Source organism: Helicoverpa armigera, chromosome 16 (genome assembly GCF_030705265.1).
Source record: "Helicoverpa armigera isolate CAAS_96S chromosome 16, ASM3070526v1, whole genome shotgun sequence".
Lineage (NCBI taxonomy): Eukaryota > Metazoa > Arthropoda > Insecta > Lepidoptera > Noctuidae > Helicoverpa > Helicoverpa armigera.
This window is the reverse complement of record NC_087135.1, coordinates 4,798,640-4,825,960: the sequence shown is the minus strand read 5'-3', so window position 1 is coordinate 4,825,960 and position 27,321 is coordinate 4,798,640. Positions and strand designations below refer to the sequence as shown.

Here is a 27,321-nt window from a genome sequence, read left to right as displayed (position 1 = left end):
ATTTAGTAAGCTTGAAAAATTGTATTCTTAAAATAACAGCATCAGGCTCATCTGATAACAGTCCGAACTTTTCAACAATTGTGTCTGGACTTCGATAAAAAAAAAACTTCTCTGGACGGTCGATGCGATTGCTCATGTAAAAATCACGAGATTGGCTTATATAAAAAAATCTAACATTACAGACACTATCAGCGTATCCAACTAATCCTATGCTAGGAGTAACTACTTCTAGCGATGACCATCATTGGTACCTATATCTTATGGAAACACAGTCATTTCACAACTTACAAAATAAAGGCATTTTCTTGATCCTTTATTTGATTCGTCCTTTATGGGGTACGTAAGCGTGATGGGGTGTTCTCGCCTCCCCTCGTCGGAAGCCTCTCGCGGCCGCTAACACTCCGCCACAAAGTGCTGCTATCAGCACCCCGCAGGAGACCATGATGGCTGATAGGGCTGATGTCTTCATACAGGTTTGACCTTCTGGTGCTACTGGAAATGTAGGTGAAAGATATTATACATTACGACAGTTAAATTCATGATAAACAAGCTTGGCAAGTTCTTTAGCCTTGTGAGAGATTTTTGTATCCTTAAGTCTCTAAAAACTTCGTCCTAGATGTAACAAACAGCACGGTTTACAAAAGTAGAAGGGAAGCTTAGCGAGGGCATTGATACATGTGCAAGACTGGTCGTATCCTTTGGGGATACTAATATCGAAAACAAAAAACTTTGTTACCCACGTATTTAAAAGCATTCGCAAAAAAAGTCACATCTCAAAAGTTGCGACTTTTTTTCAATCTTCCTTGTACCTGCACCTGACTTGGCATCTTTTCTAACAGGGAGTTATAGTGATATAATAAACACATTGGTACTAACCGCCAGTACTGGCAGCTAACTCCGAATCCTCTTCGCCTTCCTGCAGCACCCTCAGCGACTGGAACAGCGAGATGTTCTCCGAGAGCCGCGGCGCCACGCTAGACGCGGGGTCCAGTCCCGGCTTCGAGTCTATCGAACGACGCTTCACGCTTTTCATGTTGCGCCAGTGGCAGGGTTGCGACTGTGAAAGGATATTTAGATATTAATAGTTGGCGTCGGATATTAGAAATATGTAGCATCAAGTATAGACCGGAAAACAATATGAATGTACCTATTAGGATAAAGGTACATAATTTGATTAGACCATTTCCACTAATCTTAACATGAAGCTTCGATTTTTAGATCTGCTGAAAATCGACTCCAGGTCTTAGTCTTTTTGTTAAACCCCACTTTTGATGGTAAGATACCATGAAATGACCCCAGAGGTGATGATTCTTACTTCTTTTAGTAATTGTCAGGTACGCAGTAGACGTATGTACTTTTGGTTTCTTTATGTCACAACTCCAGATAAGCACTGCATTTCACCAACATTATACATATAGCTATGATTGAAATTCTAATAAATAATCTTATTTCTACTCACCGGACATCGTCCATGGCACATTCTGACGTCACACTCGATATAAAGCGCAGGGGATCCAGTAAATCGGAAGGTCTTCATATACGCGTACACTTGCGTCTCGAACACGCCTGACTCCGACCAGGAGCCGCGGAACCGCGATATCAGCTTGTCATCTACGGGACACCTGGAACGTGTTAAAGGAAAATGAGTCTTATATTGTAGAAATAAGGTTGAAGTTATTGATGACAACAGTGAAGAAAGAGAGGCTGTTCCCGACCTGGGAGTCGACCTCAGAACGCAAAGTTCTGTAAATGAACTTTATCATGAAGATAGTATATTAACTCGGTAAATGCCAGTTATAAATGAAGTTTGTGTATGTGTGACTACAGAAGCTTGCTTACCCATATTCATCAATAAGCTGTATCCTTTTCGTAGCACCATTATGTGCGAAGCAATCGTTCACGACAATGTCGAAACCATCTGAAATACATATCATTGCATTGGTAAGTTAACTTTCCTCTGAGCTCATACTTCCTATAGCACCTTGTCTAAGCATAGTTACATTTAGTTGTAGGTAGGTACTGGAATGGCTTAACTATTGTGCCTTAGGTTAAAACGCCGGCGTTTTTACCTTGCACCCACTTCATTGAATTGCTATTTCCTCAACCATACCTTCCATAACATGTACATTGTACATTCTTAATCCAACGTCATTGCTCCCATACCGTTCCATATAATAAAATTTACCAAAAAACGCTAGACCGTGATAAGGTAAAAATTGATTTTAAATATTTCTGGAGCGCCATTGCTCGTAGACATGCGATCGGTCCAACCGTTACGTTTTCGCCCTTAAACTTACGGTATTTAATTGTTATGGGTATATTTAGTTCAGTTGTACTACGGTAAAAATAACTGCGGATTAATTACATTGTGACAAATCCGGATCATTGGAGGTTTTAATTAAATTATTCGTAACTGTTTTGTTTTTGTTTTTTCCCATGTTACGAAAACGGTGCGGTTTGCGTTGGACGTGGATATTTGGAATTTCATAATACATTTGATACGTCTTCAGATACATATGTGTTTCGACTAGCTTTTTTAATTTTTATTTTAGATAATTACGATAACAGTCCATGTGATTAAAAGGTACACATGTTTGTCAAAATTGACCCATAGTGACTAAATCAAAAAGTATGACACACCCAGAATATTTTTTTTTTTATGTTACAATCGAATAAATAGTACTAGTACTAGTAATTTATATAAAACAGTAAGAAATCTTACCATAAGCGCTTCTCATATAAATGAGCAACGTAAGTGGGTCCCCTACGCGCACCGGGCCTGATACCCGCGCTCCATTTGCGCCGTACCCCGAGCGAATCTCCATGTAGCACTCGGGGGGCTGCAGCGTAAACACCACCGGGTTGCCTGTGGCCACTCTGAAGGACAAAGACATAAGGAGTAAGTAAATAACAAGTAGGTATAGTGGAATGGGCTGAAAAATATGACACCGAAATATGCCTACTGGAAAAGCCTTCTTCCTCGCCTATGTAAAATTTTAGGTACCGATTCCCGTGATACGTCAAAAAAAATCTCCAAAAAACCATCTCCTTTCTAACCCTTTTCTGTGTTACACAGAAAGTAGATGAGAGGATGATAACCATTAAGAAACTTCTAAATCCTGCAAAAAAGCCTTAAGCAAGAAAAACAGAAAAAAACGGTGGTTAAACTACATGCGAAGAATCACGTTTTTAGATTGCATTTGATCTTGCCTGCTCGTAATCGTATGCAAAATATAAAAAATCAAGATGTAAGTACATTTGCATTATCTAGAGCCCGGTAAGCATTCTAGTTTCCCGATTACATGCAGTTATGGTTAAGATAATGCGATTATCATCGATCGTCACAGCTAATCGCTTCTGTATTTGTGTCAACAAGATCATGCGTGCGCGACGCCTCTGTGACAGAAAATCCGATCAGCAACGGTTTGCGAATATTTTGTGGTTTGCAAAACAAAATAAGTAAATGTTTGGAGTTTCACTTTTCGTCAAGAACTGAACTGAAAACAAAATTCTGAGAATATCTCACGCATTTTATCGATTTAAAGTAGAACAAAAGTTGTAGCAAACCACAGCTGTGCTACATAAAAGGTGGTTTTGTTTTCGCATAACTTCATAAGTAAGACACCATTTAACCAGGTGCCTATTTAGATGTAACAACTTCCACGACTAGGTACAATCATCATATATATGGAACATCACGCCCATTACATACCTATGCTTGTTAGCTAATAGGCATTCAATTCAAATAATGTTATTCCTTTTCTTAATCAAAAAGTATCATACTCACTCTACGTCTAAAAAAGGGAAGGTGACAGTCTTCCAGAAGTCGTATCCATACTCGCAGGTGACCTTGAAGTGCTCGTCCAGCTCCTCCTCAATCAGTGAGTTGTACTGCACCGTGATCGTGTTCCACATCAGGTTCTTCTGTCACACAAATAGTTAACAACATCAAGTGCCTGTTATATATAAAGATCTTATTGGCCTCTCGACAAATGTGTTTCTACGCTACTAAAGACTTTTTGCAGAAAAAATCCTCTTAGATATTGAATGGTACGACTTTTTCTATATGAGTGGTAATGATTCTTCTTTATGTAGAATAGATTTAAATCCACAAAATACCACATTATATCCTACTAAGGGGTATTGGTTTGCCCGGGTACACAACACAGGGTCAAGAACACAGCCGCTAATTGTAAAACACTGGTACTCAGCGGCATCAGATTAGACTGGAAGCCGACCCCAACATAGTTGGAAAAAAGAAAGATATGGCGACTTGTAATGATATGAAAATCGTAGAGCCTCGGTGCTTGCTACGTAAACAAAGTTAAGATAAGCCCTTATTTTCAAACTTAGAATGTCAATTGCCTTGAAATATTCATACATGAAGATAAATTGCAACTGTCATGCGAATATCTATGAATCTTAATATCACAGGATGCCTTATGGAGTCTGCAGATGTTATCATAACAATAATATTCATAATATGGTAATGTTCTGTACTAGACCTAGTTGCTCTTATTTATACTCCTGACGATGACCTGTAATCGTCTGTTCTCAGACCATCTTACATAGTGTACTTAAAGTTAATATCATCCTAGGATCATTTCTTAGTGGTCTATAAAGGAGCTTTATGTTCCGTGGTGACAATAAGCAGTAGGTAAATGTGCTTGTATGGTGGCAAATTATCTACTAAGGAATACTGTTTTAAACTTGGAAGAATATTGGAACTTGGAAGATTTTTCATTCAGAACGCACGGGAGTAGGTACTTTTAAAATTACTCCCGTGCATCTCTTCTTGTTGTTCCTCTCACATGCTGTACAGGATTTTTTCACCAGATATCAAAGTTTTAACCCGCCCCCGAAGTCATCGAAAAACGACCGCTGCTGAACAAGTCCTCAAAAGACGAAATGACAAAGGCTGGGGGGCTATGTTCAGACACACCACGCTTGGCGAGTGTGAGATATTTATTTCTTCTGACTGGAATGAAAAAAAAAACAATTTCAAACAACTCACAGTGGGATGTTTCCTGCTATCATCATGCTGTCCGTTCCTCCCGAGGGTACCGCATCTGTTCAGCTGGATGTAGAACTCGTAGTAGTCTCGTCCCGTGCCGTTGATGTACATGCAGTCCGGGTCGTATGAGTAACCTGTAAATATAGACACATGTCATTTCTGCTGACTTTGACCATTTTTTTTTTATAATGATGTTACTATTTTTATATTTGCAATAGTAAAGCGTCCTTTACATCATCATAATAGGTAATTATTTTATTTATTTATTCCTTTAATTCAGGCAACTAGGGCCCATAGAAAATACAATACACAAATAACAATTAACATTAAAATATTAATTAATAATTAGCTTATCGGAGTTAGCTAGACTCCGAAATTAGAACTAAGTACTTAGTTAAATATTTGCTCTACTTTATAAGTATGTAAAAAGAGTACCTAAAGCGAAAATAAAGTACTCTACGTACCCACTTGCCATGAACAAAATAGTAATTGACAAAATAAAACATAACATCGCACAATTGACCTAACCTCGTTAAAAAGAAAGTGGTTAGCCACAAACAGTCAAATAACCGCCATTACTCCTAAATGCAAATAATATCTAGGTAAAAGGGTGACATAGTTCACCGAAACTAAACTATGCCATTAGCATGACTTAATTACCCTTAACATTCTTCGTAGTTCGTTCTAAATAACGGGCTTATTTCTAGAGAATACTTGAGATATTATACACAAGTACAAATTAAGGGTCTGATAGTACAATGATGTCAGACTATATGGGTAGTATCAGGTCAACGTTAAGAATATATATTAGAGAACTAACTATATCATATCAGATCAGATTAGTATTACAAAATATCAGATCGCCCAAAATCAGGTCCTGACTGGCTGTCATCCATATAAAATATTGGCATGGATATACCTTAATCTTTCAAAAATTTGGAAAATAATTTCATGAATCTCATTTTAATGTAGGTATATCGTAAATAGCGTATTACCTATATGTAAGTTGACTTAGCCATTGCAGTTAGTACTTGCAATACTCAGACTGCCTTTTACGTCTACAATATACTTAAACAAAATAATTTTCCTTGACAGCCCTTTAGTTCTGCATGGTTAGATAAAAGGTGTCAATTTGACTCCCCCAAGCGGCTAACGGTAGTTCAAGTGTCCCACGAAAGCGACACAATGCCTCTAATCTCTCACTAAGAGGGAACATGGTATAATCTTATCGTACTGTACATTTTAATATCTAGTAATCTTCTAATGGAGCGTAGTATGGGTTTATGGTAAGCGTTTTCCCGCGACTTTGTGATACACTTAGGTTTTGTACACTTTAATCACTTTGCGTAAACTAGATTTTGTTATGTCCTTGTTTATATATTCCAAGTAGTTGTGCATATCAGCAGAGAAATATTTAGTTAATTTTTAACACGCTTATACCTATTAGCTTCACTTTAAACTAACTATGTAGGAATGAAAAAAAGCTTGCAATCTTATTGGGATGAATCTTAAGTCCTAGTTAGAGCACAGCTCCAAAAAAGACAATTTAACTACTTAAACAGTAGCGGCGTAAGGGGGGGGCGGAGGGGGCGGTCCGCCCCGGGTACCACGTCTGGGGGGGTGCCATCTCGGTCGGCACATATCTGCATGACCAGGATGGCGCGGGCAAAAGGGACCATCCACGGAGGGCTTTTGTAATCTGCAAAGCCTAGGTTCACAGAGTGCAAGCCCGGCCCGAGACATCGCCACGGGACTGAGAGGGGTGACACAGTCCGAGTGTCACCCCTCTCTTTTCCACTCACATCCTTGGCGCACCCGACTCGCGCCAAAATCACAATAAATTGACTGATTACTTTTGTGACCCAAAACTCAAAATTTTCGCGCTCGCTACGCTCGCGACTTCTCCACTTTACGGTTCTTCCTTTGAACTGCTTTGGGTCCCGTAACTCAGAAAATTTCGCGCTCGCTACGCTCGCGGCTTTTCCAAAATTTGCAATGTTTTCTTTTAACTGCTTTGGGTATTTTTGTAACCCAAAACTCGAAAAATTTCGCGCTCGCTACGCTCGCGGCTTTCCTACATTTGCAGTGCTTTCTTTTAACTGCCTAGGGTACTTTTGTGGCCCTAAACTCAAAAAGTTTCGCGCTCGCGGCTTTTGCGCTGTACGCTGGTTTCTTTGAATTTGTTTGGGTATTTTTGTGTCCCAAAAACTTGAAAAATATTGCACACGGCCCTGATGGCAGGAATATGTAGTATGCATTTAAAATTAATCCATACAAACAATTTTGGGGTGCTCTATAGGTAGCCGCCCCGGGTGCCATCCGATGCTACGCCGCCACTGTACTTAAACCCTATTTGAATGAAGTAACTGAAACTTCGACATCAACGAAGTCGTATATAGAATAAGGTTCTCACATACAGAAGACAAAGATTTAGTTAAAAGGGCTATGAGTTTATATAACAGTTGAAGGGTATGAGAACTCATCATAACTGTGCACTTGATTAAAGCTAATAACATCACAACTCGCGAAATTATCAAATCCCACATCCAACGCACTGCCCTTTGACAGCTACGATAAGAATGTAGCACAAACACAGAGTAATGAACAAATGGAGTGCTAATGTGGGAAAGAGCTTAAGTAGTGCGACGCTGAGACGTGCTTACTCAGCTAAGTGAATAATTTGGAGTATAAATTTATATTAAACTCTCCATTAGTCACTTTGACAGAAGAACGTGCTCTGGTATGTATTAAGAGATGTAGGTAACCGATGATCACGATGGTGATGAAAGTTATGATGATAATGATTAGATGTGACCTCTTTATATATTTTTGGTAAAAGCTTTAACATTTTGATCAAATAATGAATGAAACTTTTAGGGACAAGGATTTTATATTCTCCTCATTCGATATTTCTGAACAAAAGGGTGCTTGTTCAAACAATGTGGGAGTACTGACGGTGACAAGACGTAGTAACAAAGACGTAGTAATGACACTCGTCTAGCCTACACGCCTAATTGTTAGACTATCTACACAATACCACGGTTAGACGATGACTGATTACATTACTTGAGCTTCCTAGGTAACTGAAGTAACGGTTCGTTACCTTTCTGATGTCTAGGTCATACAGTACTTAAATAAGCTTATATTGTAGTTATAGTTTGTGATTGTTTACCTGCAGAATACACCAGTCCAGCAAAAGATCCGTTGAACCCGACCCTTATCTTCATGAAGTCATCTTGACACTCCGCCTCAATATCTGGTAATCACAAACAAAAGAAATTCGAAAATAGATCGTCTTCTGTCACTTGTAAAAAAAATATTGCGTAGTTGAATGGGCCTTATATTTTTCTAAGCTGGGAACTACACAGCAACTGAATTTTAGAAACAAACAAAAGAACTAAAACTATCTCACTCTATAAGGACGATGGTATCTTGACACATAACCATTACAATGCCAGTATCCTGTGCATATATGAGAGTATGAATGGTTCAGTAAAAACTAATATAATACACAAAGGGTTGCTCAAGCGCGGCGCCACGCGCTCCGAGTGATACCATCTCAATTTGCCTTGTTTCGCAACATTTAATAGACAATGTTTGTTGTATATGATACTTTTATGAAGGAAACACCATTTAAACCTCCAATTGCTGTATGTAATCTGTGTTATAGCTGCATCCTTATCCGGAAAAATAGTCCGGATCTGGAGATAAATCCGTCTGTTACATTATCTCAGGAAAGTTGCTAAAGCGGTTTAAATGGAATTGTGTTGAAAATGACATATTTTGTTATATAGCTAGCATTCACTGGTTTAGTATTATTGAACAGGTATTCGCCAACATATGCAGCGTTCATTGGTATGATCTAACAAAATTTTCAGTAGCACTTGAGTCTTTCCTATTACAGGACAGACAATCCTCAAGCTGATCTCCTTATATAAGCACAGCCGCCGTGACCGAAATCGACCTTGGACGTATTATATCAGACAGAAGGATTCATCATCCACCCACCCTATTCCCAAAGGATCATTAATTAAAGCCTATTCTTATTCATATATACTCACACTGCACCCTACTGCCATTGGTGCGATGTCTTCTGTACTCGCGCTCCCAGGCCGGTGGCTCCCTCCACGTCGTGTCCACTGCAGGCGAGCGCGGCTTGATGCTCACCGGGATGTAGCTGTTCTTGTCTGATAGGAACACCACCTGGACAACCAGAAATATTTTTACTTTAAAATTTAAAAGCAGGTGATAAGATGAGACGTAAGTTGAGGAATGGAGCGAATAATTTCAAAAAGCCTGGAGTCCTGATTCGTGTTCTCGTATTCATTAATTTCATGGTTCAATTCACAAGCCTTAGTTTTAATGTTTATTTAACGTAAGCTAGTTTAAATAACACTATTATTCTATTTCATAGTTCATAGATCGCTGATCATCGCTGGGAAGTTACGAAATTGACCCTTAAACGTTTAAACTGGCGCAATAGTTATGCTGTACTTTACATTGTTTTAATATTTAATTGAAGTGACTCATTTTGTACTTGTTACATTCCTTACATGAAGAGCGTTGCATTTGAGGAGGTAGCACTCCGTGGAGGTTTTGCAATCTGATAGCCCTGAGATAACATAAGCCTAACTACCACCTTCCGGCACACGCGACTTTTGACTGCCTTCAACAAATAACACAACCTCCGCTAATTAGCAACTTAAACGCCTGTTAACGTTTGAAGCACCTACAGAATACTCACGAAAGTAAAACCGTTAGCAGCTTTATCGAGCACTGCGACTAGATTGCAACCATTATCCAAAGAAAAAATTCAAAACAAACTATCGGATTATGGCGCCTCGCCGGTAATTCACCATTTCACAGTCACGACCCCTCGATGGTTTTGCACAAAAAAGGCGTAAATGGCAGTAAGTGTGTCAGGGCAGTTCGCACGCCGCAGCCAGTACCTACGCATTATAAAATTAGGCCAGTGGAGTGGCCGACTAAGCGCCGACGCCACATCACTTTGACAAATTGATTCCAATATAAAACAACAAATAAAACTATTGGGGCCACATCATACTGCATCAAAGCATAGATTATCCGTAGAAATAGAAAAGCTAAGAAATGGGAACACTTTCATTCCGTTTTCACATGATTTGTTAGTGCTATATGGTTTTTCGATTATAACTCTGTCAATAAGTCCGCAATTGTACAAAGTTACAAAGAATTCGATGAATCTCCGTAACTGTTATCCAATTTAAATAATGTCGGTCGGGCCGTAACAAGTTTGTATTTCACGGCACAATTACAATTAAAAATAAATATTAACGATCAAGCATCGCGATCGCTACCGATGCGTTTACGCAGATAAGCTTAGTAGCCTCTAAGTTTATTTACTTACCAGCAAATCTAACGGACTTCCTATTCCGGCAAGCATACAAAAAAATTTCCAACCACAGATTTTTCTAGTTTTTTTTCATGGAAAAATTACTTAATTTTCCTGAAAATAGTGGCACCACTAACTAGATGTCGTTCAGCTTAGACAGCTATGTATTTCAGACTGAGTAGGTATGATCAATGATTTAATTAAAGCGACGAACACGCTCATTTAATTACAATTATTTCATAAAAAATATACCTTTAGTTAGTCTATTAATAACGCGCTTCCAAGGGATGTTCCTTTGTAGGTCACTCGGTGTGTGAGTGTTCATGGTTTAGATGCAATGTGAGTCAAACTACAGCTACCCCGACACTCACTGGCAGGTCAGAGATGGCTATCGCGAAACTACACATATGCGACCTTCTTACTACGTCGACAATGCGCGTAACTCTAGCGGACTCGGCTTCTCACGGCTAATTCGATTATGTTAATTTGTTTGTCTGTTTAAGAGGTGAGATGACAATTGGTTCAAGCTTTTACTGGAAAGTGTAATGGGTTTATCTGGTTAAATCTGCACATGAGAGCTTGGTAGCTTGTTAATGATGTATTCTCAATGAGATGACTTTTTGGATAGCAGCAACGCGATAATGAACATAACTTAGGTAATAAGGATTTCCATGATTAAGTTCAAACCATTTTTACACGCTTTTTATTAGCTTCACCTGTATGTTTGTATGTTTGTAACCGACTTCTTTGGGCGCGATTTTGACCCACTTTAAACGGCCAGATTTCGTTCAAACTTTGTAGATTTATTGAGGACCGATGACAATACACTAATTTGATAAAATTATTCCATTTTTAACCGACTTCCCAAAAAGGAGGAGGTTACACATACACATCGATTACTCCGAGGTTTATAGACCGATTTACGTGATTCTTTTTTTGTTCGACTCGGAATAGCTGCCAGTTGGTCCCATAGTCATCAGGTCAGAATCTGATGATGGAAACCCTGAGAAATCGAGGGCAACCTTCGAAAGTTGTAGGCATACATAGGGTAAAAACTTGACACTCAGGTGTACGCCTAAAAGCACTATTCAACTGTGAAGATTTGGAGCTGAGCTGATGATGGAGACCAGAGAGGGTCCAGGGAACTCGACAACTGAATATGTAAATTACCTCGTGTTTGGGCTTAAATTATTTGTATTGACAAGACCTATGCAACAGTGAAGGTTTGGAGCTGACCTGATGATGGAGACCAGAGAAAGTCGAGGGAACTCGACAACTGAATATGTAAAATACCTCGTTTGGACTTATATTCTTTGTATTGATGAGAACTTCCCACTTGTATGGATATTGACAACTATTCGTAATATCACCCGTGTCGTCACGTTACGCACCAAATCCTCAACCATCAAGAGACCAACATCCAAAATATGTATTTTACCCGTAGTTGAATAAGTTTTATGTTTTACGCATGTTATTTCCGTTTCTATTGCACTAAATTAATTTTTAGCAAGTATAGAATTAATCTCCGTTAAATTATCTCGACAATAGTATGCAAAATATCTTGATTCCTTTAACTAACAAGGCTAGGTTAGGCAGGTTTAAAATTAAAAAGCTATTATAAATAATCCAAACTAAAAAGTAGAAAATAAATAATAGTTTTAAAAAAACTAAAAATCACGCTTTTTATAGAAAACCAAACTAAAAAAATAGAAAATAAATTTTAATGAATTTAAATTAAGAAAATAGTGTTAAAAATTTCAATGAATATAAATTAATGATAGTGTGAATAAAAAAAAATATTTAAAAAAGCGTGGGGTGCTTTTTAAGATATCCTCGAAATGATAACACTCTACTCATATCCGTCAATAAAATATTTATAACTATTGACACGATGCAACCCACGCTTTTTTAAATATTTTTTTTATTCACACTATTATTAATTTATATTCATTGAAATTTTTAACACTATTTTCTTAATTTAAATTCATTAAAATTTATTTTCTATTTTTTTTAGTTTGGTTTTCTATAAAAAGCGTGATTTTTAGTTTTTTTTTTACAGGAAAACCTAATTACGCTGATATTGTTAAAGATAACCATCGTTAGTGTATACGTATGTATATAATTTTAATACGCGAGTGAAACTCCATAAATCGGGAGCGGAACTACAGATGATAACCTAATCAGATTAGAGGAGCCCTTCGCAACGTGAATATTGTATATTGCACAAGTCGTCAGAGGCTGCGGCCTGGCCTCCTCCATTCAGTTGGTCACTAGAGTACGAGTGCGTTGAGCAACGAACACTGCCACCGTACGCGTAGTGCACGAGAACTCACGCGTGAAACAGAAATAATGGCTCCTCTAACCACTCTATTTGATCTTTCAATCCACTCTTTCATCACAACAAACATTCATTTCACGCATAAAACTAAATAACTATAAGAATTACTTGGTACAATCAGTTACAATTTAACTGTGAAAAAAACCAAATTGACAACTTAAATCTGCAACCGTTGCATACACATTGTTGTATTTTAATTGCACTCCTCTAAAGTAGGTCCGCCTACATGTCAGCGCAACGTCATACCATTCCTGCGTTCTATACAAATTGACCGTAAAACCAATGTCACAAATAAGTGCAGCAATTCTGCAAAACGAAAGGAAAAGAGAGACCGTGTCGGATCGTGTATTCTTAGAAGAATTCTTTCAATCAATCCATCAATAGTCGTTCAAATGGGTATAAATTGGTGACTATTAAGGCGTACCTTTCACCCATTTCTGTTCAAGTCGCGGGTAATTGGGCGAAGGCTGTGACGATTATTTGAACAGTCACTCTTTTATTTTGCGTCCCATTATCAAACTATTGTCAATAACATGATGACAGCCAATGTAGATATAAAAGTGAAAATAAATAATTAAACAGATAATGGAATGGTGCGTCTCAATGGATGGAAGCAATTCTTTTTCAGTCGCCCGCTGTTAAAATATTTAACTTGCGAAAACTTTTTTTGCGATATCCGTGAAAGAAAGTTCGACTACCAATTTTATGAGGTACATTTCCATCATCATTGTACGCATCATTTAGATTGACAAAGACGTTTGTTAGACAGAAACACAATCGCATCGACTGGCCACAATTCAACTCTGGCAGACAAAAAGAATCAGCAATCTAAAAATCTAGCAAATAATTGAGTTATAAATCGTAGTTAACAAATCTGGCTATTTTCGGAGCCATTAAGCACGATGAAAGAGACAGGGCTGACTGGTGCATCGTATTCTTTTATATCAAGAAATAGCTCATTGTTCGCGGAATCTACATAACTTCTGTACTCGTTCTCATGTATTAAATATTACTACTTCAAGGCCGAATAGTGGAAGTGAAAAAGTGAAACTGATATGTGTATATGCAGATACATATACATACACCCATTACATATTCAGATACAGGGTTTTTAAGCTTGTAGCTCTTAAAAAATTATGTTAACATTATCAGAACCTACGTACTGTCATAACATAGGCTAAAGACTTCAAATATCAGCATGCATTAAAAGAACGAGTTGTTAATGCTTATAAAGTGCATTACTCACCGGATCTTGTTCACTGCCATCACTTTTGAGTGCCTCTCTCGTTTCATTCTGAAAAAAGAAAAATGTTTCTGTTACAAAATGAACTAAGTATGACTTTAAACTCCTATCATCCGAAGCAACCTTTTGTTGTCTAACTATCATAGTAGACTTTTCCAAAAATAGCACTAGACAGCCTGACTATCCCATTGATGTCTGATGAAGCAACAGACATACCACAAAAAGCGTTCATTCAACCAAACACAATGCAAATGCGCTAGACGTGACATCAGTTGCCAAATGTCGGGTTATTTAATCAAGTATCTCATATACAAATCTAGCTTATTCCACGTCTCATAGGACCTCTAATGCGCACCTGGATAAAAGTAGATAAAAGTAGCATATAACCTTCCTCGATAAATAGGCTATAAATATTTTAAAATCAGTCTAGTAGAAAAGCAAAAGCGAGTTCATACAAACAAACTGTTCCTAAAGGATGAACAAAAACAAATCTCAAATTATATGTACATTCTCACTGTCGCTTCAAAGTCTGTAGAAGTAATTTGATTCATGTAGTTACAAACCTTAATATTATTAGGAAGTACAGGATCAGGTGGATCTTCCCCCGACCCCTCGTGAAGCTCTGAGGACGCTGATGATGACACTGACACCACTGAAACTTCCGTGGACTCTGAGTACTCTGCTGACTCCAGGTGTTGTGGTGATGAATTTACCTGGTAGAAATAATATACGGTTATTAAAAGATTTTGAACGACATGTATATTATCGATTGCTTGACACAGAAGAAGAGGATGACCAAAGAAATGATGGTCGGATCTTATGAATGACGATATGACTGATAAATGTGTTGCTTGGGAGATGACATTACATAAGAAGGTATGAAAAGAGAAGACATGCTGCGCCTACCCCAAATAATGAATTGGGATAAAAGGAGTAGAATAATGATCCATATTTCATGTGAAGCTAAGAGGCGTGAATTGGTAGTGTAATTATCGTTCTAATGCAAAAAATGAGTTGGCGCACTTTACTGTAATCTGAATATCGAAAGTCGACATACGATCGCCACTGTCTTTCTAATCTCATCCCTGATAACTAACATCAAAATATCGACAGCTTTAAGGCAGCAATATTAAGTTACATTATTGTTCACATAGTGTATCTCGAAATACACTTCTTAGCACCTATCTAAAGTTTCCGACATGTTAATATTTATAAAACTTAGTGGTCATCAATGGTAGTTAATAAAAAAGTGAGAGAAAACTCGTTAAATACAGTTAGAGTAAATAAAAGAATATTTCAGGTTACATAAAAGAAAATTAAGATTAGTCAGACTTAACTACATAGGTAATACAATTACGATTGCTTTAACCTTACGACATTAAAGAGATGGTAATTTCTCAGCAGCTAAATATACAATGAAGATTTCAATTTGCAGAAATTCTCTCCGTTAACTAAATCCAGTTAATCTTGAACAAAGTATTCTTAGAAAAGAAATAAGGTCGGTGATTTTAAAAATCCATTAGGCATGATTATTGAAATTGAATGGCTTTACAATAAGAGAAACACAATAAAACTTACCGCGGAGATAATAAGATAACTGCACACGACCAGGAATCTGGAATAAAATTAAAAATTATACCCTTACATGTTCAGTTCAATATGTTACGAACACTAGATTAAATAAAGAAATGTATTCAATAACATGTATGTACGCAGTCGGAATTGAATCGTGATACATTCTAATGATCACTTATATTCGCAAACAAATGTAACTAAACGCGGCTAAACTTAGTTTCGTGATACGCTTATATTGTGTGCGCGGGCGCATTGTGCGGGTAATGCTACTGCCTAATGACGGGTCAAAAGACACGGCGGGGTAATGACAGACCGCGGGATTGGATTGATCCCGGAGAATCAATATCAATTACGTAGTTCGCCAACAAAATTGTTGAATCACGTACTGTTTGTAAATATTATATATTACACAATTTCAATTTTCGTTTCACTTTGTATTGTGAATTGCTTTAAAAAGTTAAAGGTGAACGCCTTTCGTGATGTTTGCGGTACAATCTGCGTAAGAATTCTATTAAACGGAAAACTGTAAATTCGAGTTCATTGAAAAACAAATTTCTTTCATCGAATCTTAGTCAGTATCTAGTGTATTTTAGCTAAACTATGCTATTGCGTCATTAACTAAATGACATGTTATTCAATAGACGCGAGTGCAGTTTTTTGCAAGTCTAGCCTACATAAATTATCGTCTTTGTTGGTGGAATTATTAATAGAAGCAACATTAGCAGTCTTTTAGTATTTTAAGTCTAAAAATAAAATAACTGCCTGTCTGGACGGAATGAAATATTTTGATGGTTATTATGTAGTTTCATATAAAAATAGGGAAAATTAATTAATGCTGAGATTATTTTTCTTTAATAATTTAAAATGATAAAGGAATGTACCTCGCTGAAAAATCAGCGCTTGGCACTATAAATCTGGAATAAGACTTTGTCTTTTGTAGGCGGTCACTGCATTAGGCTAAGCTTTTCTTCTCTCTTGTGTCAAATCATCGTTTTTCGTTACCTACTTGATCTTATTTAATATTTATGTTGGCTATGCCTCATTTTCTCGCAAAAAAAATATTTTCCTTCTTCCTTATTCCTTCTAAGTTTAATCTCATTACAGAGTTGATCGAAAATGCACCTATGTTCCCTAAAGATTAGCCAAAATAAGATGGGGTCATTATTACCAACAAACCCACAGCAGCGTTCCGAGTATTCACCATTCAACTACCTCAAATTAAATTACCAAAAATAACTTTAATAAATAATTCAGTTATAATGATAGATAAACAGTTACATTGTAAGTTCGTCTCACAGAATTATTTCATTCTTTGATACGTATTGTTTTCCAAATGGTTACAGTTCTAATAATGTTAGGGGTAATGTGCCGAGGTCAGTGACCCCAGCATCCAACCGTGACCTCAAGTGTCCTTCAGATTCGATAGAGTAGTGGAAAACCAATGATTGTGCACATCATGCTGTGATATCTTGATAGTCATCAGCGATGAGAAAAACTGTGGCCGGTTCAATCCAGTTTTGATGACTTAATTCAATTAGAAACAAAAACTCCGAGTACCTACTATGATTTTTTGTAAAATATGTAGCTTTTACGGAATTCGTACATACTATATCGTATTTTAAGTAAATGATTCTGCATGCTTGTTGATTGGGTAACTTATACATACATAAGCTCTTAGATTGAATCATTTAATGTATTTAATCAGGCTATGCACTGAAGCTTTCAATAGTTTGTAAAACTACGTTAAATATTGTTGAAACTAGAGAAAATTGTTGACTCGAAAAACATAGCAAAATTTTCTTTCACAAGAAAACCAACCATACAAAATCAAACGAGGAACCGCTACACCAAATAAAGACATTAAAGGGAACCTGCATTAGTACATACAACAACATCCCCAGCATTACAAAAACCACTCGATGCCCAATCGCATTACATCACAACCATACCATTTCATTCGCATAAATTCCACCAGTTCGTGATTCCACTCGCAATTAATCGATAACCGAACCGATCATCGTTACTCGAGTTATAATCGTCATAATCGCTTGATTTCGTGATCGAGAATCGGGTCCGTTATTCGTGCACATCCAGGGGGCGACATGGCTTAATAGTCCGTTTTGTATGAAGCCCTGCAGGTTTGAGTTCGAGAGACACGAAGGGTCACTCGATCCCGGGGTTAAGAATAGCGGGATCGAGTGCAATCGAGTTGGAGACCACTACTTTGTGAAGGCAACTTAAAGTATTGTTTTTATTACGTAGCTATTTCTTTAAAGTAATATAAATCATCATAATCGAGTCAGTTATTCGTGCACATCCAGGGGGCGACATGGCTTAACAGTCCATTTTGTATGAAGCCCTGCAGGTTTGAGATCACTACTAGGCTCGGAGATCGCTACTGATTTGATTTGATTTAGTTGGAGACCGCTCTGCTTTGTTAGGGCGGGCTTTAGTAATTCAACGAATAATTGTTTTTGTGACGTAGCTATTTATTAATAGTATATGTTGCGAGTTAGAGTTGCGCCATACACGTCTTTTCGCATCTCGGTAAAAAGAAGCTTCAAAGTCCTTTTTCTGGCTCTAGTACTTAATTTCCTTAAAATCGGTTCATTAATTTTAACGTTAAATCCCGACAGAGTTACTTTCGCATTTTTTATACAAACTAGAAGGAAAAATGGAACACTTGAAATTGAGATAACCTTACGATCTTGATGAAAGTATCCATAAAGTTCGTCACAAGCGTGCGTAAGTTATATTAAAATCCCATGAACCGCGTAGACCGCAGAGTTCGTAGCACTTTCAAGCGTTGATGTCTTTTGTTCACGCGCCATTCGCATAACACATTGCTACGGTTTTACTTAACTAAAAGTGCGATTGTGGCATATTTATATTTATAACATATCGATAAGGTTGATGATTTAACAATATTTTGTAAATTCCTTTTCATGTACCTACTTTAAGAGCTTCACTTTAAAAAATCTTTAACAGATAGATGTAAAAACCTTTTCACATAGACTACTCGTTAATATAAACAAAACCTCAAAACTAAAACATACAAACAAAAGGTGACGGCCATAACAAAACATAAACGGATGCTACTCGTATTACATCATAACAAAGTCAGTTCCTGAATCAAATTAATTCAATTATTGCATAATTTCCTCAGTAAGTAAGCGCGCGCGCATCATAATCTCGTCGGTTCGGCGGCGGTCGGAACCGTTCGGAAGTGTTCGGCCTTCGTCGGCTTCCTCGTCCATCTCCTATCGTAATGGCCTCATTTCCTCTTCCTAAGTAACATGCGCAGTTAATATGGTAACTAGGTCATAATGTGCGCTCAAGGACGTTCTTCAACCCTTAGCTATTAGCCTTAGTTTTTCTACAAACTGACTTTAAACACACACTCACCCTAATTGACGCACTTTCTTATAAAAAGATTAAAAAGTCTGATCTTATAATTTTTTTCCAGGCTTTACCTATGGTCTTCAGATTTCGTCAATTAGTGTAGTAACTCGAATATCAATAATATTTAAATATTTTTGCATTTTTGTACCTGAATAACTCTATACAGCTACAGAATCTAAAGACGAACCGTTTCAGGCATAGCTTTCAGGTAATTTCAGACGATTGATTTTAAAGCAGACTTTCATGGATGATTTCAGTCGATTTTCTTTTGATGCTCTTTCTGATTACTTGATTTTATGCTAAATTGTTTTGTCAATTGTTACTTTGGTAGTAAATTATGCAGATGCAATCGTTCGATAATTTGATTACATTTTGTCATGCGAGAGATTTTTTACATTAAATTAGCATGGCAATTACTTCATGATCCCGCTTTACTGGATTGAGCAATTTTGACATCATCACTTTGTAGAATTAAACGTTTAGATAAATTCCTTATTCAGATTGTTTATTAACGAAATAGACTTTTAATAATCATAAGCAGGCATAAGGGTTAAAACTCCTAAAAGCTGAACATTATATGCTCGATCACAACAATTTTCAGCACTATGTCCAGTTCCTACAGTACTTATTGAAAACCAAACCTAACTAATATAAAGAAATTGTAAAACGAGGAGTCGACATGTACACCGACAATTGCATGGAAACAACACTGTCAATAATTGTTTGTACTACAGTTTATCGTAGTCGATATACTCGCACCAGCCGCTTTTTGGTTTAGGCGCCGGCTACTATACAACCGACATCTTTTCCAAGCAGACGAAACCAAGGGTAGCACACAAGGTAACACATGAGAGTGCTAAGTGAGGGCGGCGTCCGGAACGCACCGTTACTGTACGGCTGGCGTGACATACGGCCCACACCTCGTCACCATCAGGCGCCGTGACCTGAGCTGTCACACATTATGTACTTCACTTCCTATGCTGAGAGGTTCAATGTTAGGACAGCAGGTAATATTTACTAGATTCCATTGCTCTGATCGAAAAGCTTGCATAGAAATATCCTATCATTCTAGAATTGAAGATTGCCAATTACGAGTTAAAACCTATAAGAACTGTCAGTCCTGCCTGCGGTTATACATATTCGTGTATATTTCTAGTTGTACCGAGGATTCTCGTCACATCATATGTCTGTGAGGGTGAGGAAATAGAGAGTGCATCAGTGCCTGCGCGTAGGATTTGTGTACTTGAAAACTGATGGAAGAAATTTTAGTTCAGCATTTTTCAAAGTGGTTTATTAAAATTTAAATCAGTGGTACAAGTAATAACATTCCTTCTCGTATCGCACGAGGAGTAACCTCTTTAGCCTAGGATTCTTTTCATTTCCTATGATGTGAGTAGATCTGAATCCCTGAGCATTTCAAGCACAGGGAAACATACTATTACCTATATACAAGCAGCAAAGAAATTTCAATATTCGATTGATAAATGAAGGGTAAATAACTTGATCGTTGTTTACATTTAAACTGTACAGATAGAAAAAAAAGTTTAGAAATACCCATTTATGACTGAACCAACTATCAGATCATCAGATTGACACATCACGACAATGCTAGTATCAGATAGGATAAATTCCTCTACTGACTACACGACTGACGTTTTAGCAGGACCAATCTTGATTCTTCGCTAAATCTTGTTTGATGGTAAAATCTATCATCATACCTACTCACGATGTAGAGGTAGTTCGCAAAAATTATTTAGCTTTAACTTAAGAATTGAAATAAACATTTCAGGAATATGTAAACCGGTCCAGTTTCTTGCTATCCGTACAAAAATTTAATTGAAAACATCTTCAAAAAAAACCTCTTCAAAACATCAAACAAGCATAAATCCGTTGCGTTTGAAAAGTAACACAGGCCCTGAATAATGCGACTTAACTAGAAATGAGAACAATAGCACAATAAATTATCTTGCGGTAAACTGCCGAATCTATAGGTAAAAATGTCGGCCTTAAACCTGCAGCAGCTGCTAAGTTGTTACTTTAGAAGCTCCGATGCAAATAAGCTATGCCTTTTATTCCGTTCAAGCGTAGCCGGGTCACAGAACTAGTACAAATATAATTTTGTTGTAGCGTCGCGAATTTACTTATTTCAATTGATTTATTTGACCAACTGTACATTCTTTGGCAATGAAATTCATTGTTGGCCGTTGGTATTTGAATTTAACTATAAAGTACCCGTCTGACAAGCTTTTCTTCAGGGAAAATTGGGAAAATTCTCTATTATTTCAATAGTTAGTTAATAGTTATCGTAGAATTAGCACCCTAAATAGAACTTTTTTTTGCCGAGGGGAAATTTTCAAGTAGGAGTCCTGCCGTGTTTAGTTACACTCATCATAATTAAAAGTTACAAAAAAACAATAATTCCCAATAAACAATAAGAAAACATGTCAAGTTCATATTTCCATACTCTATTTACCTGACACTTAGCACCATTTTGCACTAAGCGATTCACGCTTCACACTGGTTCATTCGATTCTATAACACTGGCACTACGATTCAGCTGCAATCGATAATCGAGTTGATCGAATCACTCGCGCGAGTGTTGCGTGCGTAAGTTCGCGGTACAGAGGAACTGTGGAGGTGTTGCGCGGCTGCCTCTCGCGGCGTCTGACCATCAAGTGTTGGTCGTCGCTCAGCCTCCAGCGTGCCTCCTCATCCGAATAATGCTTCCCGCTGCGGTGAGTCCGCACAAAAGCGCGAGGGGGGCCTTAATCACTTCCAAAACCATTTGAAGAAACAACGTCCAGGTGCAAACTCAGTCACGCTCAATCCGACCCGACTAATGACTAAGTTCAAAGGCAATTACTCTCTACTAATGAAGTCACTCAAAGCTCGGTTTAATACATTAGGTTTATTTTTGTGACATATTTAATTTACAACACAATGGATTTAAAAATAGCAGTTTTGACTTAATAGTTTAGTACAAAACTTTTTAACTTTAAACGTCGGTTTCAATAAATATTCACTTCTTTTTTTATCACCAACTGTCTTTACTCTGTTTCGTTACTTTTATGTATTAAGTCAATATTTAGTTTACATTTGTGATGAATTAATTGCTATATACAATAGTAGTTTAGTATATTATTCCGAGTATTCTCTCCATCCGTAACATCAAGTTGAACCCGACTATCAAAGACGTCACTGTTACCACTCCAATCGTAATTTTCATAGCCCTGCAACGGAAAATTAAACATTATTCCTGTAAAATGTGTGTGACAGAAATTAAGCTACGCCTAATATGATCAACCTGATTAATTTGCCTGGGGTCATTGAATACAGAATACTGGATCGAAAAAAACAAACAGGGCATAGAACATTAGAATATCTGGAAGGGAACGCTAAATATGCATAGAACCCCAAAGCTATGTCTGGCGAATCTTGGTCAAGTGTTATCATACGTCTTGAAATTAGACGCGTAAGGCTACAAATCAATCTGTCAGTCGCGGTGAGTACGGAAACATCAGTCATAGACGAACCATTGTGGCAGACATCCAACATTATTTGGCAACCAGTTCAGTCAAAAACAACGACGATGTTTTGCGTTTTGTTTTCTTATATTATCTAATTAATTACTAAAGGAAATTTTTCAGTGTAGATACACACTATGTATGTGGCAGTTAATAATTCGCTCATTAGCATGTTTGATCTATAAGAAATTAATTCCTTATTTCTTTCGTCGTGTCAGAATTTCCGTTCCATCGGGCTAAGGAATAGTGAGAGCACTTGTGTTTGCGCAAATGCTTGTGCACTGTAATATGTCCTGCGAAGCTGGCTGATCTCCTTACATGAGAACAGCCGTTGTGGTGGAAATCGGACTTGGACGCCATTATTAATGGTAGCTGAGTAAAGGAACCTCAAGGTATACCCATCAGCGTTGTGGAAGTAGAGGGCGCTCCTGAGCGTGTAGTACACGAGCTGCATGTAGCAGTAGATGAGGTAGTAGAGAGCCAGCGCCGTCGCCGTCACCGATAGCTGCACCAGTTGCACCAGCTCGCCGATCACCTGCCACGACCGGCTCACCTGACAAGTGACAACCATATTTAATAAAGTCACTTTATAAATGTATTTATACTTACATTATAAAGAGGAAAACTTTGTTTGTTTGGTTGTAATGGATAAACTAAACTCAAACCTTTTTGATTTTAAATATTCTTTCACCATTAGAAAGCTATATTATCTGCGAGTAACATAGGCTATATTTTATCCCGGTGCGGGCAGTAGCTGCCACGGGACGCGGGTGAAACCGCGGGAAAACGGCTAGTATTTAATAAAGTCACATCCTACTAATATTATAAACGCGAAAGTTTGTATGTATGGATGTATGGATGTTTGTTACTCTTTCACGCAAAAACTACCGAATGGATTTTAATGAAACTTTACAATAATATAGCTTATACATCAGAATAACACATAGGCTACAATTTGTAAACATATTGTTCGAAATACTAAACCTGCGCAGACGAAGTCGCGGGCACCAGCTAGTTATACATAAATCTCTACATAGTATTAAACAAAGTCGCTTTTTCTATCCCTACATCCCTATGTCCCTTTGTACGTCGCGGTCGCGCCGCTCGCGCCCCTTTCCTCACACGTTCGCTTTTTTTCTTTAATCCAGCTTTCTTTATCAACAATTTAAAATACTCAAGAAGATTACAAAAGAAATAATAACAAGAAGAAAAATAAAAAAAGTCAGTCAATGTACCAACTTAGGTATAGAGCCATGCCAAAATTTTTTAATGTGCAGTCGATTTCTGTTTTTCTTTTTTTTTTTGTTTAAAAAAGTTTTCACAATAACTTCATCATTTTCATATATTTAGATGAGATTTCATACCTTTGAGTTTAGTTTAGTTTAAATTGTTTTTAGGCTGTTACGAACTTTCTGATCACTGCAATTAAAATTAAGAAAGGAAACTCAATTTCATGGATTTGAACGCATTGAGTATCGACAAGCCTCAATACTATCTAATGTCTTTAAAGTGTTCTAATTTAAAAGAAAGTTTGGAGATTAGGTATATCCTAAATAGCATGATCTAGAACATCCTAATTTAAACCAATGTCTATAAAAAATAACCGAAAAATACAACATTCCAACACACGAGTCAATTTAGAATTTTAAATATTTACAGCATTTTGTGTTCGGTTACAATAATGGAAGAAACCACTGTAATCGTGGTCATTGAGATAAACACCGCGAACGTAAAAAATACGAAAACATCTAGTAAGTTTAGAATTTTCCTTAAACCTGATTTTCAAAGTTTATCTAAAATGTAAATGATTCTCCATAGCATAACCACTTAAATTCTTTTCTTTGGCCTGACTTTGTTAGGCATAACAGTTAGCAGATCAAACGATTAGCTGTAGCTCCGATTTGCATTAAGAGACTTGAAGTTCGTGTAAAGATGTTTTACCTACACTAACGTATCGGGTGAATGAATGGCCGGACCAGCCCAATTTAGCGGTCGACAGACGAACACTTTACTGTACTTGGTCTTAACCTAGAGAGATCGCTATCAGGCGCATTAATTATACTAAAACAAACATTACCCGCCTGCAACCTCAATTGGGTTCATCAAACAAGGTTTCATTTAGTACGTAAAGTAAATAAAACTATTAACTACGTGCTTCCTTTTTCCTCTTGTGAATGTAGATTTATTAGTCGCGTGTGTACCGCAAATAATGAAGTCGAAAGTTAGTTAAATTATTTTTTGCCTAAATAGAAAGTGATGATGAAATTTTGCAAACAACAGTTTTACGTCTGATACTCCTATCTTCAATCTGTCTTTTTCTCATTAAAAGAATGATATACCTGCTTAAGAATCACAATCTTCAAAAAGAATCTCTTCAATAGAAGAGATTTTTGATTTGGCACTTGAACCTTATGAACCTTCATTTAACCTATAAGTACTTTTCACGGAAAAACATCCAAAGGTTAACCTTGAATATAAAAAGACCAACAACAACCAAAAAAAACTACAGCAAAAGTACATTCACGTTATTTCCAAACAATGTGCAATATAATGTACTGTCCCCGAATACAAACAAACTTTGGTGGAAAAGATAAGATTTAATAGTAGGTACGTAATATAAACGTCGGAAACCTTCGGCCCATCCGCTTCACCATCCGGTAAATGTCTATCAATATATTGTTTTATACTAATTAACTTGTTTCTTATGTTAATCATAATATTTTGAATTCCTTCCTTGTGTTATTACGTTCTTTCAAGTCTTTGCATATTTTTGATTTTTCAGAAGAAAAATTCGGCATTGTAGGATACAGTAATTAATATTAATTCACTAATTAACACGTCTTATGATATAAAATCTTCAGTTATCAGCGATCAAGTTCATGAAAATTTTGAGTTTCAATTCTGACAGATCCAGAACGTAATAACAACGAGCAACAAAACCTCTGCTGAAAGCTGAAAAGACAAAATGACAGACGCAACCTAAAACTCGGCCATTGCTATCGCCGTAACCTGTGACGTCACTTCTAAAGACATAAAAATTAAAATTCCACAAAATTATTTATTACGTTAGCATTAAAAACTAAGATTTAAAACATTTCACCTCGTAGTGGGAAGCGGCTGTGTCGCATGGCGCGCCGCCTCACGATCCTAGTCTCGATGCTATCTATGCGCACGAGCACCCATTACCGCGTACCAACACTCCTACGCCGACGCTGACCGAATCGCTACGTTTATGTATATTGTTATCACTACACTGATCGTACTTGATACTACAGGATAAATCCTTGCCTACTTAAGGGTTAAGGTGCTCGATGTTAAAGCTACATGTGTTTGCAAGTTACTGCGGAAATCTTGGTGAGAGCATTTTGGGCATCCAATTATGTTGAAGCGTAATAAGGAAATCATTGGTAAATTCTCAAAGGGGAATATTTTTCATCATTGAAAGAAAATTGAAAATGCAAAGTCATTTGAACCAACAAACACAATACCCCCAACAGGATCCCTCGAACAACTAAATACACAAAAAGGACGAACACCAAGATCCAATTTACACAGTTTCCTGGTTCCTCGCGGCTAGTCAAAGGGCAGGTCGCAGCGTGTCCGTGTTGTTACAAGACAAGAGCAAGACATTCCTGAATAACGACAGGCGATGCATCGAGCAAGAGCGATGGCCGATAGAGGGCGCACGAAGCAACCAGAGCTCACGACGCCAACCGACGCCAACGCCAAACTACTTATGACGATTATATCGGACAACTAATTAGGCAGCGCGTCACTATAGCAAGATATATTGCTGTGTGGAAATCTGGAGTGGTCTCTTAGAACAGAAGTTACTTACCTATGTATTTTTTAAACTAAACAGTCATTTAGCAATTGTCAATTTTTTTACCAACTCGTTTTAATATGCTTGATTTATAAACTATGTTTTTTCCTGTTGCAGTTTTTAAGACAATAGAGATATTCAAAGAATTTTCAAAAACTATAAATTACTCACCCGTTTGTCACCCCAGGTACAACAGTTTTCAATCGACTGCATATATGATTTGTCGACACGGCCGTTGTAACAGTTTGCCTAAAAACAATCATAGCAGTTTTTTAGGTGGTAGAATGCGAGTTTATGAAGTGAAAAAAGGAACGTCATCTTACCACAAACAAAGGTGAGGGCGTAGGAGGTGGGGCATTAGGGAATGAAGATAAGATGTTCTTAAGCTTCTCACTGGTGCGAATACATCCACATTTCCTTCGCCAAGTGGTAATATCCTTGAGTTCTTCTATCCCGGACCCAGGTGGTATTGGGCCCTTCCAAACGTGGGTATTGGGATCTTGCACGAGAATACGCGCATGGTCGCAAGTTTTGTCAGCCATTGCGGCTGCGTGTCCGGACAAACATGTGGAACACATTAAGCCTGTAATGGAACGTTAATTACCTACATGTCAAATGAGAGAGAAATTATACTAATATTGAGGAACAGAAAATGTACTTCTGCAATGAAGGGCTTGAAATCGTTATACTTTTCTGGATAATAATATACTGCAGAATTTTATATGTATCAAATATGCAAGTACTTATAACTTAGTTTTTCAGAACACTGAAAATAGTTTGCGACTTGGTAAGTCAACCTGCATTCTTATCAATCAATTCTGGTAAAGCTGAAAAATTCTATGTATAAGATAGGTACAAACAATTATGCGTACCTTCTCTTATATAAAATTGATGATATAATATTGAATATACCAATTAGTTCACATAGCACTGGAGATTTTGAATGTAACACAAATAAAACCAACATATAACAACAAATATGACATAAATACAATCTGACGGGTACCGAGCAATTTTACAAAATGACTTAT

General features: G+C 37.3%; 2 protein-coding genes across 5 annotated transcripts; both read right to left on the bottom strand.

Moving 5' to 3' along the window:
- Window positions 1-188: 188 nt before the first annotated feature.
- LOC110384592 (uncharacterized) lies at window positions 189-21,653 on the bottom strand. Of its 3 annotated transcripts, none has more exons than XM_064038686.1 (13): window positions 21,417-21,653; window positions 15,545-15,581; window positions 14,530-14,679; window positions 13,970-14,017; window positions 9,076-9,217; window positions 8,187-8,270; window positions 5,015-5,148; window positions 3,788-3,921; window positions 2,723-2,877; window positions 1,840-1,918; window positions 1,460-1,622; window positions 877-1,057; window positions 189-492 (listed from the first exon to the last, which is right to left on the bottom strand). In XM_064038686.1, the coding sequence occupies exons 1-13, from the start codon at window positions 21,431-21,433 to the stop codon at window positions 314-316; spliced, it is 1,503 nt and encodes a 500-aa protein (XP_063894756.1). In that variant the 5' UTR covers window positions 21,434-21,653; the 3' UTR covers window positions 189-313. The 3 variants fall into 3 exon arrangements, with proteins under 3 accessions (XP_063894756.1, XP_063894755.1, XP_063894754.1); XM_064038685.1 differs by having other exon boundaries at window positions 189-489; window positions 3,788-3,924; window positions 21,417-21,650; XM_064038684.1 differs by having other exon boundaries at window positions 3,788-3,924; window positions 21,417-21,649.
- A 177-nt stretch (window positions 21,654-21,830) lies between these two features.
- On the bottom strand, window positions 21,831-27,321 carry LOC135117983 (uncharacterized). Of its 2 annotated transcripts, none has more exons than XM_064038687.1 (5): window positions 27,163-27,321; window positions 26,614-26,873; window positions 26,462-26,539; window positions 22,854-23,020; window positions 21,831-22,173 (listed from the first exon to the last, which is right to left on the bottom strand). In XM_064038687.1, the coding sequence occupies exons 2-5, from the start codon at window positions 26,866-26,868 to the stop codon at window positions 22,074-22,076; spliced, it is 600 nt and encodes a 199-aa protein (XP_063894757.1). In that variant the 5' UTR covers window positions 26,869-26,873; window positions 27,163-27,321; the 3' UTR covers window positions 21,831-22,073. The 2 variants fall into 2 exon arrangements, with proteins under 2 accessions (XP_063894757.1, XP_063894758.1); XM_064038688.1 differs by having other exon boundaries at window positions 21,837-22,173; window positions 22,866-23,020.

Excerpts from the sequence above, each read along its gene's own strand:
- LOC110384592 (XM_064038684.1), bottom strand. Across the intron at positions 5,149-8,186 it reads TGGACTGGTGTATTCTGCAG|GTTACTCATACGACCCGGAC; the intron begins GTAAACAATCAC and ends CTATATTTACAG. Across the intron at positions 2,878-3,787 it reads TTCCCTTTTTTAGACGTAGA|AGTGGCCACAGGCAACCCGG; the intron begins GTGAGTATGATA and ends TTTGTCCTTCAG.
- LOC135117983 (XM_064038687.1), bottom strand. The coding sequence starts at position 26,868 with ATGTGTTCCACATGTTTGTCCGGACACGCAGCCGCAATGGCTGACAAA. Across the intron at positions 26,540-26,613 it reads CGCCCTCACCTTTGTTTGTG|GCAAACTGTTACAACGGCCG; the intron begins GTAAGATGACGT and ends GATTGTTTTTAG. Across the intron at positions 22,174-22,853 it reads GCTGATGGGTATACCTTGAG|GGCTATGAAAATTACGATTG; the intron begins GTTCCTTTACTC and ends TTTCCGTTGCAG.